At 36.3% G+C, this 15,133-nt stretch overlaps 2 protein-coding genes across 10 annotated transcripts; one reads left to right on the top strand and one right to left on the bottom strand.

Annotated features, from left to right (window-relative positions):
- The first annotated feature begins 3,062 nt into the window (after positions 1-3,062).
- On the top strand, positions 3,063-8,280 carry LOC104245287 (uncharacterized). Of its 8 annotated transcripts, XM_070150849.1 has the most exons (9): positions 3,063-3,146; positions 3,315-3,384; positions 3,785-3,903; positions 4,713-4,795; positions 5,425-5,546; positions 6,503-6,667; positions 7,385-7,478; positions 7,678-7,876; positions 7,977-8,280. In XM_070150849.1, exons 2-8 carry the CDS (start codon positions 3,369-3,371, stop codon positions 7,862-7,864), a joined length of 786 nt encoding a protein of 261 aa, XP_070006950.1. In that variant the 5' UTR covers positions 3,063-3,146; positions 3,315-3,368; the 3' UTR covers positions 7,865-7,876; positions 7,977-8,280. The 8 variants fall into 8 exon arrangements, with proteins under 8 accessions (XP_070006950.1, XP_009799184.1, XP_009799183.1 ...); XM_009800882.2 differs by having other exon boundaries at positions 3,788-3,903; positions 7,678-8,280; XM_009800881.2 differs by having other exon boundaries at positions 7,678-8,280.
- A 219-nt stretch (positions 8,281-8,499) lies between these two features.
- LOC104245286 (CRM-domain containing factor CFM3, chloroplastic/mitochondrial) lies at positions 8,500-15,133 on the bottom strand. Of its 2 annotated transcripts, XR_011400991.1 has the most exons (10): positions 14,119-15,133; positions 13,257-13,713; positions 13,036-13,166; positions 11,135-11,485; positions 10,903-11,059; positions 10,537-10,829; positions 10,371-10,430; positions 10,181-10,267; positions 9,580-9,662; positions 8,500-8,801 (listed from the first exon to the last, which is right to left on the bottom strand). XR_011400991.1 is itself a non-coding variant. In XM_070150832.1 (9 exons), the coding sequence occupies exons 1-9, from the start codon at positions 15,043-15,045 to the stop codon at positions 8,769-8,771; spliced, it is 2,496 nt and encodes an 831-aa protein (XP_070006933.1). In that variant the 5' UTR covers positions 15,046-15,133; the 3' UTR covers positions 8,500-8,768. The 2 variants fall into 2 exon arrangements, 1 of the variants encoding a protein (XP_070006933.1); XM_070150832.1 differs by lacking the exon at positions 9,580-9,662.

The following is a 15,133-nucleotide window of genomic DNA, read 5'->3' as shown; positions in this document are numbered from 1 at the left end:
TATTCTGGAGCAGTTTTTGCCGGACAGATTACTGATGAAAGAGTTTGCCTTGATTTAAACTTGTCACCACCGGCGAATGAGCAGCCACAAAATAATTTTTCGACTTTATATAATCAACAAGACGACTGGTAAACTTCAATTTTACTACGCTTTAGCAATGTCTATTTTATGTTTTAATTGGATTTGTATTAACACTCATATTTTTCATAGGGGGTATCGTCCGGATATGAATTTTACAAGTTATGACCCCGCCCCTAGTTGGAATATGCGTAGTTCTGGAGTATTGGACCACGATGGTCCATCCGAGAGTCATCACCAACAAGAAAATATCCATCATGAAACGTCAAGGCAGTACGACTTGTAAGTAAAGTGATATAACTATATCTAAAGTATTTATCTAGTTGGGTAACTTATCATTTTGTTCTTTTTGTGTAGTGAAAACGAGCTTCTTGAAGCTCCTGACCTCACACAGTTGCCCATAGACGACGTATTTACTCGTGATTTGGCAGATGCGCAGAGTCAGGAAGATGATAGTGATTATGACAACAATGCGGATGAGTCTGGGGATGACACACCCTTCCATGATGAGGGTGATGAGGAGGAGGAAGTGAATGTTGAACCTGAGCTGACGAGGGAACATGTTCCTCCACCTCCCGCTAGACCAAGAGTGTACGAGTCCCACGTGCCATTTCATGAGCGGAATATTTCCTACCTTGATAATTTGCCAAGCATGCCGAACGTGGATGCCCTCACAAGGGATGATGATGAATTTCGGTCAGCGATGTGGAAAGGATGCTCCACGATGAACTCCCACAAATCGTCAGGTCTCCTGGGGCGGAGAGCCTGCATCAATAACTGTCCTTCCCATACAAAGGAGGACCTATAGTCGCCCTGCAATACTAGTAGCTGATCCTTGACAGGTCGAGGATGCGGAGGCGGATGAAAGTCCATGTCGTCTACTATAATTTAAACAAAATTAATTGTGTGTGTTAGTTTAAGGAATAAAATAATTAATTATGTTTAATATTGGACTGAATAATTATGTATGGGTTCCAGGCTCGATATTTGAGGCCCGGTAGCACCATGTTATCCTTAATTATTATGTGTGTCAATTTCAACATTTTTAGAAGTTTGTTAGCTTAATAAATTAAATAATTAATTATGTTTAAAATTGGACTGAATAATTATGTATGAGTTCCAGGCTTGATTTTTGAGGCCCGGTAGCACCGAGTTATCTTTAATTATTATGCGTGTCAATTTCAACATTTTTAGAATTCTGTTAGTTTAAGGAATTAAATTAAAAATTATTGAATTGGACTGAATAATTATGTATGGGTTTCAGGCTCGATATTTGAGGCCCGGTAGCACCAAGTTATCCTTAATTATTATGTGTGTCAATTTCAATATTTTTAGAATTTTGTTAGCTTAATAAATTAAATAATTAATTATATTTAATATTGGACTGAATAATTATATATGGGTTCCAGGCTCTATATTTGAGGCCCGGTAGCACCAAGTTATCTTTAATTATTATGCGTGTCAATTTCAACATTTTTAGAATTTTGTTAGCTTAATAAATTAAATAATTAATTATGTTTAAAATTGGATTGAATAATTATGTATGAGTTTCAGGCTTGATTTTTGAGGCCCGGTAGCACCGAGTTATCCTTAATTATTATGCGTGTCAATTTCAATATTTTTAGAATTTTGTTAGTTTAAGGAATTAAATTAAAAATTATTGAATTAGACTGAATAATTATGTATGAGTTCCAGGCTCGATATTGGAGTTAATTTTACAACATATATTAATTTGTTACTTTTGTAAGTTTATTGTTATAAATTAAATAATTAATTTTGTAAAGTGTAATTGGATAGAGTTTGCAGTTACTACATACTTAAACTACATAGACTCTACGCTAAAAGGTTCTACATTTTACTACGCTAAAATGCTCTATATTTTACTACGCTAAAAGGCTCTATATTTTACTACACTGACAAGCTCTATATTTTACTACACTAAAAGGCTCTATATTTTATTACGCTAAAATGCTATTTATTTTACTACGCTAAAAGGTCACTATTACATATAAAAACAACTAACATAAAATACAAATATGAACAACAAACAAAATAAATAATATTAATTTTTTAACAATACAAATAATTTATCAAATTTTAACAATTTTTTGTACCAAAGCTAATAAATCAATCCGGGTATAAATAAGATACAAATTTAAACACAAACATAACACAAATTAACATGGAAACACATTAAACAATACAAATATGCATGTACTATACGAGTTTCGACATAAACAAAATTGAAATACCTCGATTTAAGTTTTTTGAATTTGATTGAAATCGAATTTTTGCACCCGAAAGAAGGAATCCAAAGCTTGTCTTGTGTGTGGGACCTACACTCCTTGCTTTTTAGGTGACGGGTGGGGCCCAAATTTTTTTTTTTTTACTTTGACACGGGAGGGGGGGACCAACAGTGCTCGAAATTTTTTTAATGGGGGAGTCTCGGTTCTGTCGTTGTCCAAGGAAGAATGAGCTTTATTTTATTAAAGCAATTCGCAGTACTATACTGCGTTTAACTAAAACGCAGTATAGTACTGGGAATTGCTTTAATAAAATATAGCTGGCCCAAATTAATAAGTGAAACGCAGTACTGTACTGCGTTAAAGTAAAACACAGTACAGTACTGGGAATTAGTTAAAAAAATAATTTTTAAATAATACGCAGTACTATACTGCGTTTTACTTTAACGACTAACTTTCCGTTAAAGTAAAATGCAGTATAGTACTGCATTTTACCTAGTTATGTAACTATTTTTTTAGCATTAGAAACATGTTTTTTGTCCAAAAAAGCATCAAAAAAGTTTCGGACCATTTCCTAATCCTCAAATTTAAATTAAGCCATATATTATTTTTCTTTACGTAATTGGTTGCAAATGTCTCTTCGAGGATATTCCATAGGATTGATTGACCAAATAGAAAAACGTCAAGGACCAAAACAGAAAAAGCATTATAAAAAAGGACCTATGTGCAATTTTGACTTCCATCTCAAGCTCCAACTCCTCTGTCTGATTCAGTGACTGCAGTCACTAGTATTAGCAACCAGCAACCAATATTGTCCAGACGTAGGTAAGAGCCAAGAATTTGCTTTCGTCCTCTTTTGACTTTTATTCTGTGTATAATCCAATTAGATTCAATAAAATCAATATGGGAATTTTAGCGTACAATTTCAATGTTGTATCCCCGAATTTTGTCCTTCAAAAAAGACCACTTTTCTCAGAATTTTCACTACCACAGGTGCGCGTCAATCCTTCTCGCAGGCGCAACATCACATTCAGAGTTGCTTTTAATATGGCACAAAACCCAGGTGACAATTTTTAGCTTGCTTTTATTGGAAAAAAAAAAACAGAATTACAATATGAAGAAAAATGCTTATTTATGATAGTTTTTGAGTTTCATTACATATGATCTATAATTACTACGGAAAAAGTGGCCCTTTGTTTGCAAACAGCTCTATGCTGTTGTGTTGTAGCTATTGCAGAATTATCTGCAGCAATGGTAATCCGGGTTTTCTTGACAATTTTTTGGTGAAAGCTTAAATACTCCTCTTCATTTTCAATATGGGAGCCTGATACCAATTAAAACTTAAAAGCGCTACGATATATTCATCAATCTGCTTATACTGGTGAAAGAGGGAATGCGGATTCCTTGTCAACTAATAACATATGTTCTGACATTCTTACTGATGCATGTGTCCTGATGTTCAGCAGCTGTGCAGAAGAAAATTACAGTGCTGAACCAACACAATGAGAAACTAGTTGGTGTGTTGCATGATACTGGATCGGTGGAGATAGTGGTTTTGTGTCATGGATTCAGATCCTCCAAGGTTTGAACTATTACCATGTCTACTATGTTTCTTCTGCTACATTAGCTGTTATATTGCACCCTTGAATTTTCAACTATCTGTATTCTTTTCAGCATCCATTGCTGCTTCACATATCCGTTAACAAAATTTTCGTTGATTTTTAATGGATTGGTGATTTTCCATATTTACTTGATCCTGCATGGGGTTTCTTGATATTAATGTTTAGTCTCTTATTGAGGAAAATAGATCTAGTTTGAGCGATGTCCTTGGAAAGGCACATTGGGTTATACCAGTCGAGCATCAGAATTTGGCTAGGGCTCAACCTCATGAAGATTGCACGACATCTAGTTATACAAAGACGAATATGAGCGGTAGTTTGAGAATTACTTGTGTCAACATGATGTAGTGCTTGTAGGTTCACCTTCCACCCTGTCGAGCAAATTATTATGACTATATTTTCAAGTGATGCTCTAGATAACAATAGAAATTACAACTTTGATTTGGCTATATTTAGAATGGAGCTCTGAACTATTAGCAAATTATCTTATCTGACTTTTCGGGAATGAATAAAATTGAAGTCAAATGTTATATAAGATCAGTGTAGAGCTATGATAGATGGTATGGAGGAAAGTATATTCTTAAGTTCATGATTGAAGCAATTACTGACTCCTTTGCTTTCTTGCATGATTTGACAAGATAAAATTTTTGGTTTAAGTCCAATAGCAGATGTTTTTTTGTCCATGCTTCTTTATCAGTATATATGTAGTCTGTTTGATGGTGGGAGAGTTGCTTGTGAAGCATCTAACTTTTCATTGTGTTTCTGTTGATAGGACTTCTACACTATGGTGAACCTTGCTGTTGCTATGGAGAAAGAAGGAATCAGTGCATTCCGCTTTGATTTTCCTGGAAATGGGTAAGCCTTTGGTACTAAAAGGACCATCCATACTGTTCAGGCAATGTCTATATAAAGGGATAGTTTTTTTTTTTGTTTATTATTCTGAATGCTCTATAGGCAGACTATTGTTATTGTGGTGAGCGGTATCTTCTTCTTATTCCTTCTTATTATGAAAAGAATGTGCAATTATATCTGGTAAGGAACTAATATTCAGTCTGTTACTAATCTATTGCTTGTACTTCTCTCTCGGCATTGGTTCATATTATATACTGCAACTGCCTGCAACTATAGAGGCTTTTAACCTCCAAATAAAGATTAACTGTGAGCCCTTTTGCCCTAAGGGAATAAATCATTATTCCAATGTGGCAATGGTTGGTAAAAAATTCTGAAATATCTGCATCAAATGCTTCTCTTTGTTGATTTCTTGTAGAGACAGTAAGGTACCTTGAAGTACTTACCTAACTAGAGGTCAATACAATGGGTCAAAGAGCAAGATGTTACATCATTTCTACTCCATATTTCTTGTTGATTAACTTTCTCTCTCATCATCACTGCTTTCATAGATTTGTTGTCCCAAATTTCTGTTTGCAATGACTAACATTAATTCTTTCACAATTCTTGGTTGTACATTCTCAACTGCTTTCTAGTGAAAGTGAAGGTTCATTTCAGTATGGTAACTACCGTAGAGAGGCGGATGACTTGCATTCTGTGGTTGAATATTTTAATGGAGCAAACCGCAAAGTAACAGCAGTCCTTGGACATAGTAAAGGTGTGTCAACTTTTGCCAAGAGTTGTATAGTATATCAAGAGTATTTTGCACACTATGTTGAAGAAAGAGGGTTTGCATGTGAAACTATTATGCTTTAGGGTTTTTTCTTATTGGTCTTCTCTGGATGTGATAATTTTACCTTTTGATATCAGACATGCATATTCCTTCTCCCACGTAATCATATTATGGCTCTTCTTCATAAATCCTGTTAATGCGTAACTGCAAAATCAAAGTTCAAGAAGAAAGAGAAAAGAGAAAAGCATCTCAAGGTGCTAAAATATGCTAAAGTCCTTTGTTCCTTTTAGATTATATCAGCTAGTTATCATTATAATTATACAAGAAAAAAAGAAAGAAAAAAAAAAAGATATCGGCTAGCTGCTCTTGCACCCCTTATTAATTTTGAAATTAGCTGTCCCGAGAACAGACAGAAAACTGTCTGTTAACAGTGTGTCTGTGCCAGCTTGTGCGCACCTTGACTATTCCACCAGGTACCTGCTAGTATACCTGCTAGTCTGCTACGACACACCAGCACAAGGACTGAGTAACTCTGCCCACCAAGGTTTAAGCTGATGGGTAGAACAGAACAAACGGAGAAGTAGGTTACATATATTCACTGCTAGGGCCATACGGGGGGAGAAATATCAGCTATGACAACTCCTTATGGTTGAATTCCCTGCTCCTAACCCACATTCTACAAGGAGAAGAGGACAAGCAAGAAGGATTTATATACTTAGATTTGACATAAAATTTTCTACTCCAATAAAATATACTAATTCAAAGAGTTCATCAACTCAATGCAAAGAATGGAAATTATCCCTGCATAATAATTACTGGAGGCCAATAATGATGTACTTTGTTTTGTGCCCTCGTCTTTCTCTATTAATGACATTACAAGAAATGTTGGCGTTTGTCATATTCTTGTATGTTGATTAATTATTAGAAATAAACTGTTGCAGGAGGGGATGTTGTGCTTCTATATGCTTCTAAGTATCATGATGTTCACACAATTGTCAATTTGTCTGGCCGTTACAATCTAGAGAAAGGCATTGCAGAGCGCCTGGGCGAGGACTTCCTGGAAATAATCAAGAAAGATGGCTTTATTGATGTTAAAAGTAGAGCAGGTAATGACACAAATCTTCATTCAACTTATGCATATAAATATTTTCCCTTTTGCCCGTAGAGTGGAATTTTTCGTTTTCCTCATTTTATAGTCAGTGTTAATTCAGATTACCAAGAATATGTGAAATTTGGTAGATGACAAATCTCAGTATGGGAATGCCACAACTGCCCCTGATTTCTCGACTTCTGTATCGTGCCTATATTTTAAAAAGTTTGACGTCTCAAGAGAGATAAGAGTCAAAAGGCACAATTTCTATAGTTTCCTATACCCTTTATGCAATTGTTTTCTTTACTTTTCTGACTAATATTGTATATATCTACCCCCTTCGACATGAGCTTTGTAGATAGCTCTATTTTATTATGGGATTCTATAAGCTCCTTAAGTTTTTGTTAGGGGGTATGAGTCAGTTGTACAGGAACTACTCTCATTTTCTATATCTTGAATGCATTTACTGGATGCACGTTCAGAAAAGAGCCTTGAGTCTTTGTATTTGATCTCTCTTTGGTTCTTGAGACCAAGATGCAGATGAACCACAATAGTAGCTTAGACAGGGTAAGGCTCCAATGACAAGTAAGAACCTCTTGCTCGATATGTTATATGATTATTTAGGCTATCATAACCATTTCTTCCCCATCTACATAGTAGGGTTTTGGACAATGAAAATGCATAGGGTTTCCATTTTCTATGGAGAACTGAAAATATGCTTCTCTATTTGTAGGAGAAGTTGATTACCGTGTTACCGAGGAAAGTTTAATGGATCGACTTCACACAAACATGCATGATGCATGCCTTCAAATTGACAAAGGATGCAGGTGGGACTGATGTTGCTTCCATTATGTCAATACTTCTCTCTCTTTTTTTCATTACCATTGAGATTTTTGTATGATAGCATTCTAACCTCACTGCCATCTTGATTGTTGGCGATATATCTCTATTCTGATCTTTTCACCTTTAATGCACCATTGACTCGATGAGATCTAAGGTACTAATTGCTGAACTTCACTTGTACAGGGTATTGACAGTTCATGGGTCTGCTGATGAAATTATTCCCTTGGAAGATGCTTTGGAGTTCGATAAGATCATACCAAACCACAAGTTACATATCATCGAAGGAGCCAATCATTGTTATACCTCACATCAAGCTGAGTTAACGCCTGTAATCTTGCCATTCATAAAGGAAGGTCTGCAAAAGAACTAGGATACTAGGCAGGTACTGTGGATGCCACTATCATTGAAATTGTGGTTTTAGATTAAATGTGGGAGCTGGCTGTTACAGTATAACTTGCGCAAATGACAGAAACTATTGGCAGGGTCGTCGCTGTATTTCTCAGTGTAATTCAGAGCTTGTTTGGCATCGCATCGGGCTTTACTACATGGGGAATTCTTCTGTGCTTCATACTAGAGAGAAAATTCTGCATATTCAGTATGAGATAGACACATAACAAGATGAACAAGAGAATGAACGTTTGTTGCGTTCCCAATGCATTTGGATTTTATCTCGAGCTTGCAAAATGAAGGATTATAAAATTGCAGAAGCCCATGTTTTACTTTTTCTGTGTTGACAGGGTTTCTGAATTCAAATTGAGATCAGTAATAATACTCGTTTGTTTTTTATGACAGTATTTGATTGAACATATATGTTAAGTTGTTAATTTGAATTCACATCTTATTAGTGAAGACATTAAAGTAGTGGTTGAAAAGTTAATTTGATAGACAACATCGGACCAAAGTTCAAAATTTAAATAGTTTTATGAATTTGAATTTTTGGAAGTGAAAGTTATAAGGTAGTATCGAATATCTTGAAATGTTTCAAAACGAGAAAATGCTTGTATATTTAAACAGAAGAACAACAATAACAATATATTTATCAGGCTAAGAACGTTATTCACATAACCGGAATTAGGTATTATACAGAACAGTAAATATCTCTTATATATACAAGGCCTCCCAGCTAAAGTAAGAACTGCAAAATTTACCAATGATAACATATCATGATGATACCCTGGAAAATACGCGTTTCTGTAAATTGCTTTCTGGAAGATTTAACTAGTTGGCTGGATATAATGAGACATCGACGTGAATACCAGTCCTTGACTGCTACTCTACTCCCTCTTCAGGTACACCTTTGCTTCACCCTGAATGGCAAAAATGTTGTTTCTCAGGAGAAGTAACCCATAAAATTATAGTATATAATATGAGTTGGAAACCTTTTGGAGGTCACAGTTGATTAAAGTGTCTAAGAAAACTATCACGATGAAAAGGTTATGCAGAAACAGACGACTTAACTCGTCCGAATGTAGGCAATGATTGTTCACATAAGCATGCAAACGAAACACTTTAAAAACAAACAAATAAAAGGGACACAACTGTAACGTAAAAGTGGTTACAAGTAAAAGTCCGACAATGTATTCATTCCAGTTCTCACTTCAAACACAAAAATGAAACTAGTCAGTCCCAGTAAGTTGTCATAGAACTTACTAGACAAGTTCACATTTCACCAAAAGATTCTTTTCTTTTTTGACTAGTTCATTGAAGGATCGCCTGCACCTGTATAATGTTGATGAATCTACTGTTTACTGAAATAAAAGTTTAGCGATACCAGGGGCAAATTTGGGCCTACATTATGGTGCACGTGGTCTTTCTGCTAAACTAGGTGTTTTATGTACAGACTTCCTAGAATTGATCTAATATTATTTGCTGGCCCCATGCTCCACAAAGGTTGAAACGCGCACTTGGTTGAATATTGAGTTATTTAAGGGATCAATTCCCCCTAAATCCTATCTTTGGTGGTAATCCCATGTTCTAGAAATTCTAGATCCGCCTCTGGCGATAATCCAGCAATTCTAGTGACAAAAGTGTGCAAAGAAACATCTTCCGCTTTAGATGTGCTGACACAATATGTCCATATCTTACCCATAGCCTCGGTTGAGCAACAGAGCAACATCATCCTCAAAAGCATTCGGCTATTACTAGTTCTAACCTTTCTCCTCGAAATTCTGCAAACGAATCAAAAATCAACAATCGTAAAAATGGACCGTTATAGTAATCCAAGTAACACATTTCAATAAATATTTCCCTTATCTGGTCTAAACTGAATAGAGCGAGATGAATTCAGACAATTCACATAGCAGACACCAGCTAGTCTGGGATTAATATGTGCATTGATGCCACTAAAGTAGACCAAGTAATTGAATAGGGAACATTCATCCCTAGGCTAATTTCATTCAGTGTGATGTCCTCAACTCTCAACTGAGTACACCGCTTGCATTAATTCCAGCAAACCGGCAGTTGACACATAACTGCAGAGCTTTTAATGCTGTTATATTGTGTTTTTTCCAGTTTCATGAAAAGAAAAAAGAGGGCTGAGGGGTGGGGAAGACTGTCAATTAGTGGTTTTGATCCTCCTTCCCAACCTCCTGCGATTGGATTAATATTCCATTTTGGTTCCAGGGTATTGATTCAAGAAATATTCCTACTCTACTTTTATAAAGAAGTTTCTAGAGTCTCCTCTTACCTCTTCCATATCATCCTCATCATCAGATGGATCTAATCTCGAGTATAAGGTCTCCTCATCAATCTCCTCAACCATGTTCATATCTTCCTGTAGAATTTTCAGCAAAAGTAAATAAAAACGAAAGCAAGAGGTGATTTGCAAGTTGAACGAAAGGGAAAATATATTTCCATAAAAAGCAGGAATTTCATACTAGATCAGACTTCAAATTCTGAAGCTTATCCTGCAATTCTGTTATATGATGCTTTAGTGCCTGCAAATTTTTTCAGTAGACATCCGTAAGGTGATTAATCTCCAGATATCTGAGACATTGAATTACATCTATCTGCGAAAGAAAATGACAATAATGAACATATTACCTCACGTCTCTGAAGTTCAATTGAACGGGCCAATGCCTGCCTCTTAGTCAAAAGATTTTTGGGCCTGAATTCACTAGGACGCTGGTAATTTTTCCCACGATAGAGTATAATTGCGTAGCCTTGGGTAGTCTTGTCTATAGATACCAAAAGGCCACCACTTTCAGCCTCAAGGGTAACTGCAATGTGTTTTATTTGTGCTGCATTTCTCCTCTCCGCAATGATCTTTACTAGCTCCCGGTATTTCCAATGTAAATGTATGTTCTCTATAGTTCCATCAAAAACATCTCGCCTCCCTGAACAGAAATGTGTTAGTTATGCGCTCTATCCTGAGAGAAACTATGGGATTCAGCAAGTAGCAACCCTTACCTAGAAGCAGAAAAGGTTTCATGCTAAGACCCATCTTACGAAACAGAAACCTTTCCTCAGCAGATAATATTTCCAAGTCAGTTGGCAGCTCAGATGGTTCCCGATTTTCCTGCAATTTCCGTAACAAATTTTCTGCCTTTTTGATCTTGCCTTTTGCCTGCAGGAACCAATCCAACAATGATTCATTTGCACATTTGCAGCAGTATTTTCACCTTTATTTACAAAAACTTACATGGGCTAGCTTCTGTTCAAGATGCTTGACAAGAGAAGCATGCCTTGCTATAGCAGCGTCTCTCATCATTTTCTCTCTCTCTTCAATACTAGGTTGGTTTCCCCAGCGTGAAGTGGCTGCTATAGTTTCAGAAAGAGTTCCAGCAATCAATGGCCTTTTAGGAGCTTTAGTATCAGAATGAATAAGGGTTGCTGCTCTTTGCCGTGCTTGTTCTTCTTGATCCTGTAAGAAAGCACTTTTGCTCTCTGCTTCTACTAGGGCTTCCGTGACACGAGGTGGCAAGAAATCATTACCCCTGTAAAAGACAATATAGTCCTTATTCCTGGAGATTAGCGTTCCTCCGGTCAATACCTGTTGAACAACAAGGATCTATTGTCAGATTCATTAAACTTTCACTAACATTTTTTCTAAAGAATAAAAGAATGCCTGTGAATCAGGAAGCGAACTCGCGAACTCAACTGCAACTTTGACGGAACGATTATGGAGTATACTCTACAGTATGGCTGTCCAACGGGACGGGACGGAACGACATTAAGCGGGATGGTGGCGGGACGGGACAAACGGGACGAAACGGTCGGATCATCCCGTCCCGCTAACAAACGGGATGGGATGGGACGGGACGGGTTCGCGGGACTTAAGTGTATTTTTTTTTTAATAAAAAAAACGTCTAGTTTTTTGAAAATGACTAAGTTTTTAAAGTTTACAATGGCTAGTTTTTTGACTTATTTAATAAACTTAAATGTTAAAAAGGAAATTAGAAAACTAAGTAAAAAATTATAAAATATTAAAACAATAGACTTGTAATGAAATATTCTAGTAATTATAATTTCAAAGTATTAAGTAACTAAGACAATTCATAAAAAAAAATCAACGCTTAGAGCCTGTTATTTTATTAATAGAACTTTAAAATCTCACATACGAATATAATTCTTTTGAAGAGCACCTATTCTACACGGCCACCTTCTAGGAAGGTTTCTGTTTGAATTAGGCCTCTATGATCTCCGATTTGAAATATTGTTGCACTAAAAGCATTCTCCGATGCTAAGAATCAAGTTCATCATCAATAGAGGAATCAAAACATGTTATATAATTCATATCTTCCTATAGAACTTCTACTCTAGACTTAGAAGTAGAAGGAGCAGTTTCACCACCTGTTATTTCCATAGATTTATATTTATCAAACATTGATCTAGATTCTAGCACAAGAATATATGTTAGCTTGGAAGTCTTGAGAGATGGTTGTTCATTTTCTTGAATTGCTAAATTTTGATAAATTTTACGAACAAGTCCCTTTGTACCTCTTAATTTTAAATATGGTTTAAGTATTGTAGAAATTAAATAAACTTGGGGAATAGAGAAAAAATACATTTTAAATTTTGCAATCATTTCATTAATGGCCGGTGCATAAGTTGAATTTGTTTTATACTAACCAAATACAACAAAAATTCCACAAATATACCATAAAAACTCGCGGGACAGACGGGATGGGACGGGACAAGCGGGACAGGACGAAATGGTCGTCCTGTCCCATCCCGTGTCCCGTTTAACATTGACCCATCCCGTTTAAAATGAAGTGGGACGGGACGGGATGGGACGCGGGACGGGCCGTCCGGTCCCGTCCCGTTGGACAGCCATACTCTACACCAGTATAGATTCCCAAAACAAAATCCAGAAAATGATAACTTGCAAAAGCAGCCAACAATGTAGTGGCTGGGATATCTAAGTGCCAGAATAAGGTGCAAGTTTAAAAAGCCAAGGAAAATCTAACTTTTTGTCATAATCTTAGTTCTTAGTATACTTCTGTCTTCTTTCCGTTCTTGCTAACACTTACTAATGCTGCGTGTCCTTATCATGCAGTCTTAACTTTCTAAGAGTGTTTGTAGCGAGCTTTATCTTTTTACCTTAAGTTCTTCTGCCATTCTTTCATTGCTTGTATTTTGCACACCACGTTTTATGGCTATCTTCGCAATAGCACTTCCTCTCCATAGCTTCGCCATGGCCGCGGCTAAACCTTGAAGTTCTCTGTTCCTTCCTGAACAATGCAGACAACAGTTTGGAGGTCAAAAGAGTTCAAAGATTTTCAAAAGAGGACAACGAAACATTAGAAACCCTTTCCACATACCTAAAGCAAAATGAGGGGGCATAATTCTCGCAGTTCTGCGCAGGTACGTCATTTCTTTGTTTTTAAGGTTAAGTTTAGCTCCATAAGGAAGACGTCGAAAAGGAGGTCTATAGCCAGGAACAACAGCAGGCAACATATCAGCATCAACAGGCAGTGGTTCACGACCTGACCAATCTTTGAATCGTGGACCAACTTCATCTAGCAGCATGTTGAGCTCGCTTAAATCCCTTATTTCTGCACCAGACAGATTACTGAAACCATTTCTCGGTCTTTCAGTAGCTTCATTTAAGGATTTGACTCCAAAGCTTTGACCGTTATCATTCTTTGAAGACTCTGATTCGTCAATATCATCATTTCTTGTCGTAAAAGATTGTACACAAGGAAGCTTGTATGGTATTCCTCTGTATAACACTATGGAACTGCCTGATCTCCAGATCACTAATCCTCCAGTTCTATGCTAACAATGGTCAAAGTATGATACACATAAGAATTCACAATACTACAATCTACACAGAAAACTGGAAAAATATACTCCCTCCGTCCCATTTTATGTGGCGGCGTTTGACTCGGCACGGAGTTTAAGAAAGAAAGGAAGACTTTTGAAACTTGTGGTCTAAAGAAAACCATAGATTATTGTGTGGCTGTAAAACAATTCATTAAGGGCACAGTAGAAATTCTAAAGATAAATTGTTTCTAAATAAGGACATTCTTTTTCGAAAAGGAAAGAGTGCCACATAAATTGGGACGGAGGGACTAACTGTGTGGATCACTGACAACAATCTAGGTGCCACTTGCCAATAATTACAACAAATGAACATAAATGTATGTACTAGATATCTATCTAATATTAACAAGAACCAACCTCTAGAATCTCATGAGTCCTCTTCATATTATGTGAAGGAGGACCTTCAAATCTCAATTTAACAATCTCATCCACTTTCCACTTCTCATGAATTGAATCAACAAGTTCCTGTGTTACACCAGCTGATCCAACCTTTATTCTCTCCACCATCCTCAATGCTGCATTTCTTAGCTTCTTCAGTTGAGGTTCAGGTATCATTTTCTCTGCCATTTCTGTATTACTTTTTCTCAGCTTGTCTCCGCTCGCAGGTCCCACATCTCTCTCACCTTGCCATGGCAATCTATCTGAATTAGCATAAGTAATACCCTTGTCAAAATTTGAGGAACTCTGAACCTCATATCTATGTGAAACCTTTGTTTCCAATTTGATATCTTTTTCATCTTTTCCTGATTCAATATCCAATTCTTCAGAAACATTATTTTCCCAATTAGCATTCTTTTCAAAATTTCTAGCCTCAAAAGAATCAAGCTGAGATTTTTTGGGTTGATTTCCATGAACCCAAGGAGCTAAATTTACCTTAATTCTTGAACCAGAACTCACTGACTCATTTACTACTGGATTTTCTTCAGTTTTTGATACAGAAGAAAGGAGGTCTTGTTCTGCAACTTCTTCTATTGATACTGAATTTAATTCTTGCCAAGGGAATTTTTCCCTTAATGAAGTGGTTTTAACAGACCATTTATCTTGAACTTGTTCGAGAAAGCTTGGTCTAGGTTTTTGCTTCTTTTTTGTCTGATTCGTTTGATTTTCTTTATCTGAATGAATTGTTTGGGAAGAACAGTAAATTCTTATACTTTTAGCTCTAAAGTTTTGCAAAGATTGAATTTTGGGTAATGGAATGGGAAATTGAAGTGTTTTTGAAGAAGGGTAACTGAAAGGAGGAGAAATATAATCAAACGATAATTTTGTAAAGGCCATAGCGGCCATGAACAACTAACTGTATCTTGCTGAATTCTTATCACCAAATCGCCATAGCTTGAACAGAGACCAATATTGGGCGAATTGCAGCCATAGC

Source organism: Nicotiana sylvestris, chromosome 7, assembly GCF_000393655.2.
Source record: "Nicotiana sylvestris chromosome 7, ASM39365v2, whole genome shotgun sequence".
Lineage (NCBI taxonomy): Eukaryota > Viridiplantae > Streptophyta > Magnoliopsida > Solanales > Solanaceae > Nicotiana > Nicotiana sylvestris.
The sequence above is the reverse complement of the archived record's forward strand: the minus strand, read 5'-3'. Positions and strand labels throughout refer to the sequence as shown.

Bases quoted from the DNA above. Each gene is read 5' to 3' on its own strand.
- LOC104245287 (XM_009800878.2), top strand. From the start codon at position 3,225: ATGGGAATTTTAGCGTACAATTTCAATGTTGTATCCCCGAATTTTGTC. The intron at 3,904-4,712 runs GTTTGAACTATT...TTCTGTTGATAG, and splicing joins ATGGATTCAGATCCTCCAAG to GACTTCTACACTATGGTGAA. The intron at 4,796-5,424 runs GTAAGCCTTTGG...ACTGCTTTCTAG, and splicing joins TTTGATTTTCCTGGAAATGG to TGAAAGTGAAGGTTCATTTC.
- LOC104245286 (XM_070150832.1), bottom strand. From the start codon at position 15,045: ATGGCCGCTATGGCCTTTACAAAATTATCGTTTGATTATATTTCTCCT. The intron at 13,167-13,256 runs GTATGTGGAAAG...TGCATTGTTCAG, and splicing joins GCCCCCTCATTTTGCTTTAG to GAAGGAACAGAGAACTTCAA. The intron at 10,431-10,536 runs GTAATATGTTCA...AAAAATTTGCAG, and splicing joins TTGAACTTCAGAGACGTGAG to GCACTAAAGCATCATATAAC.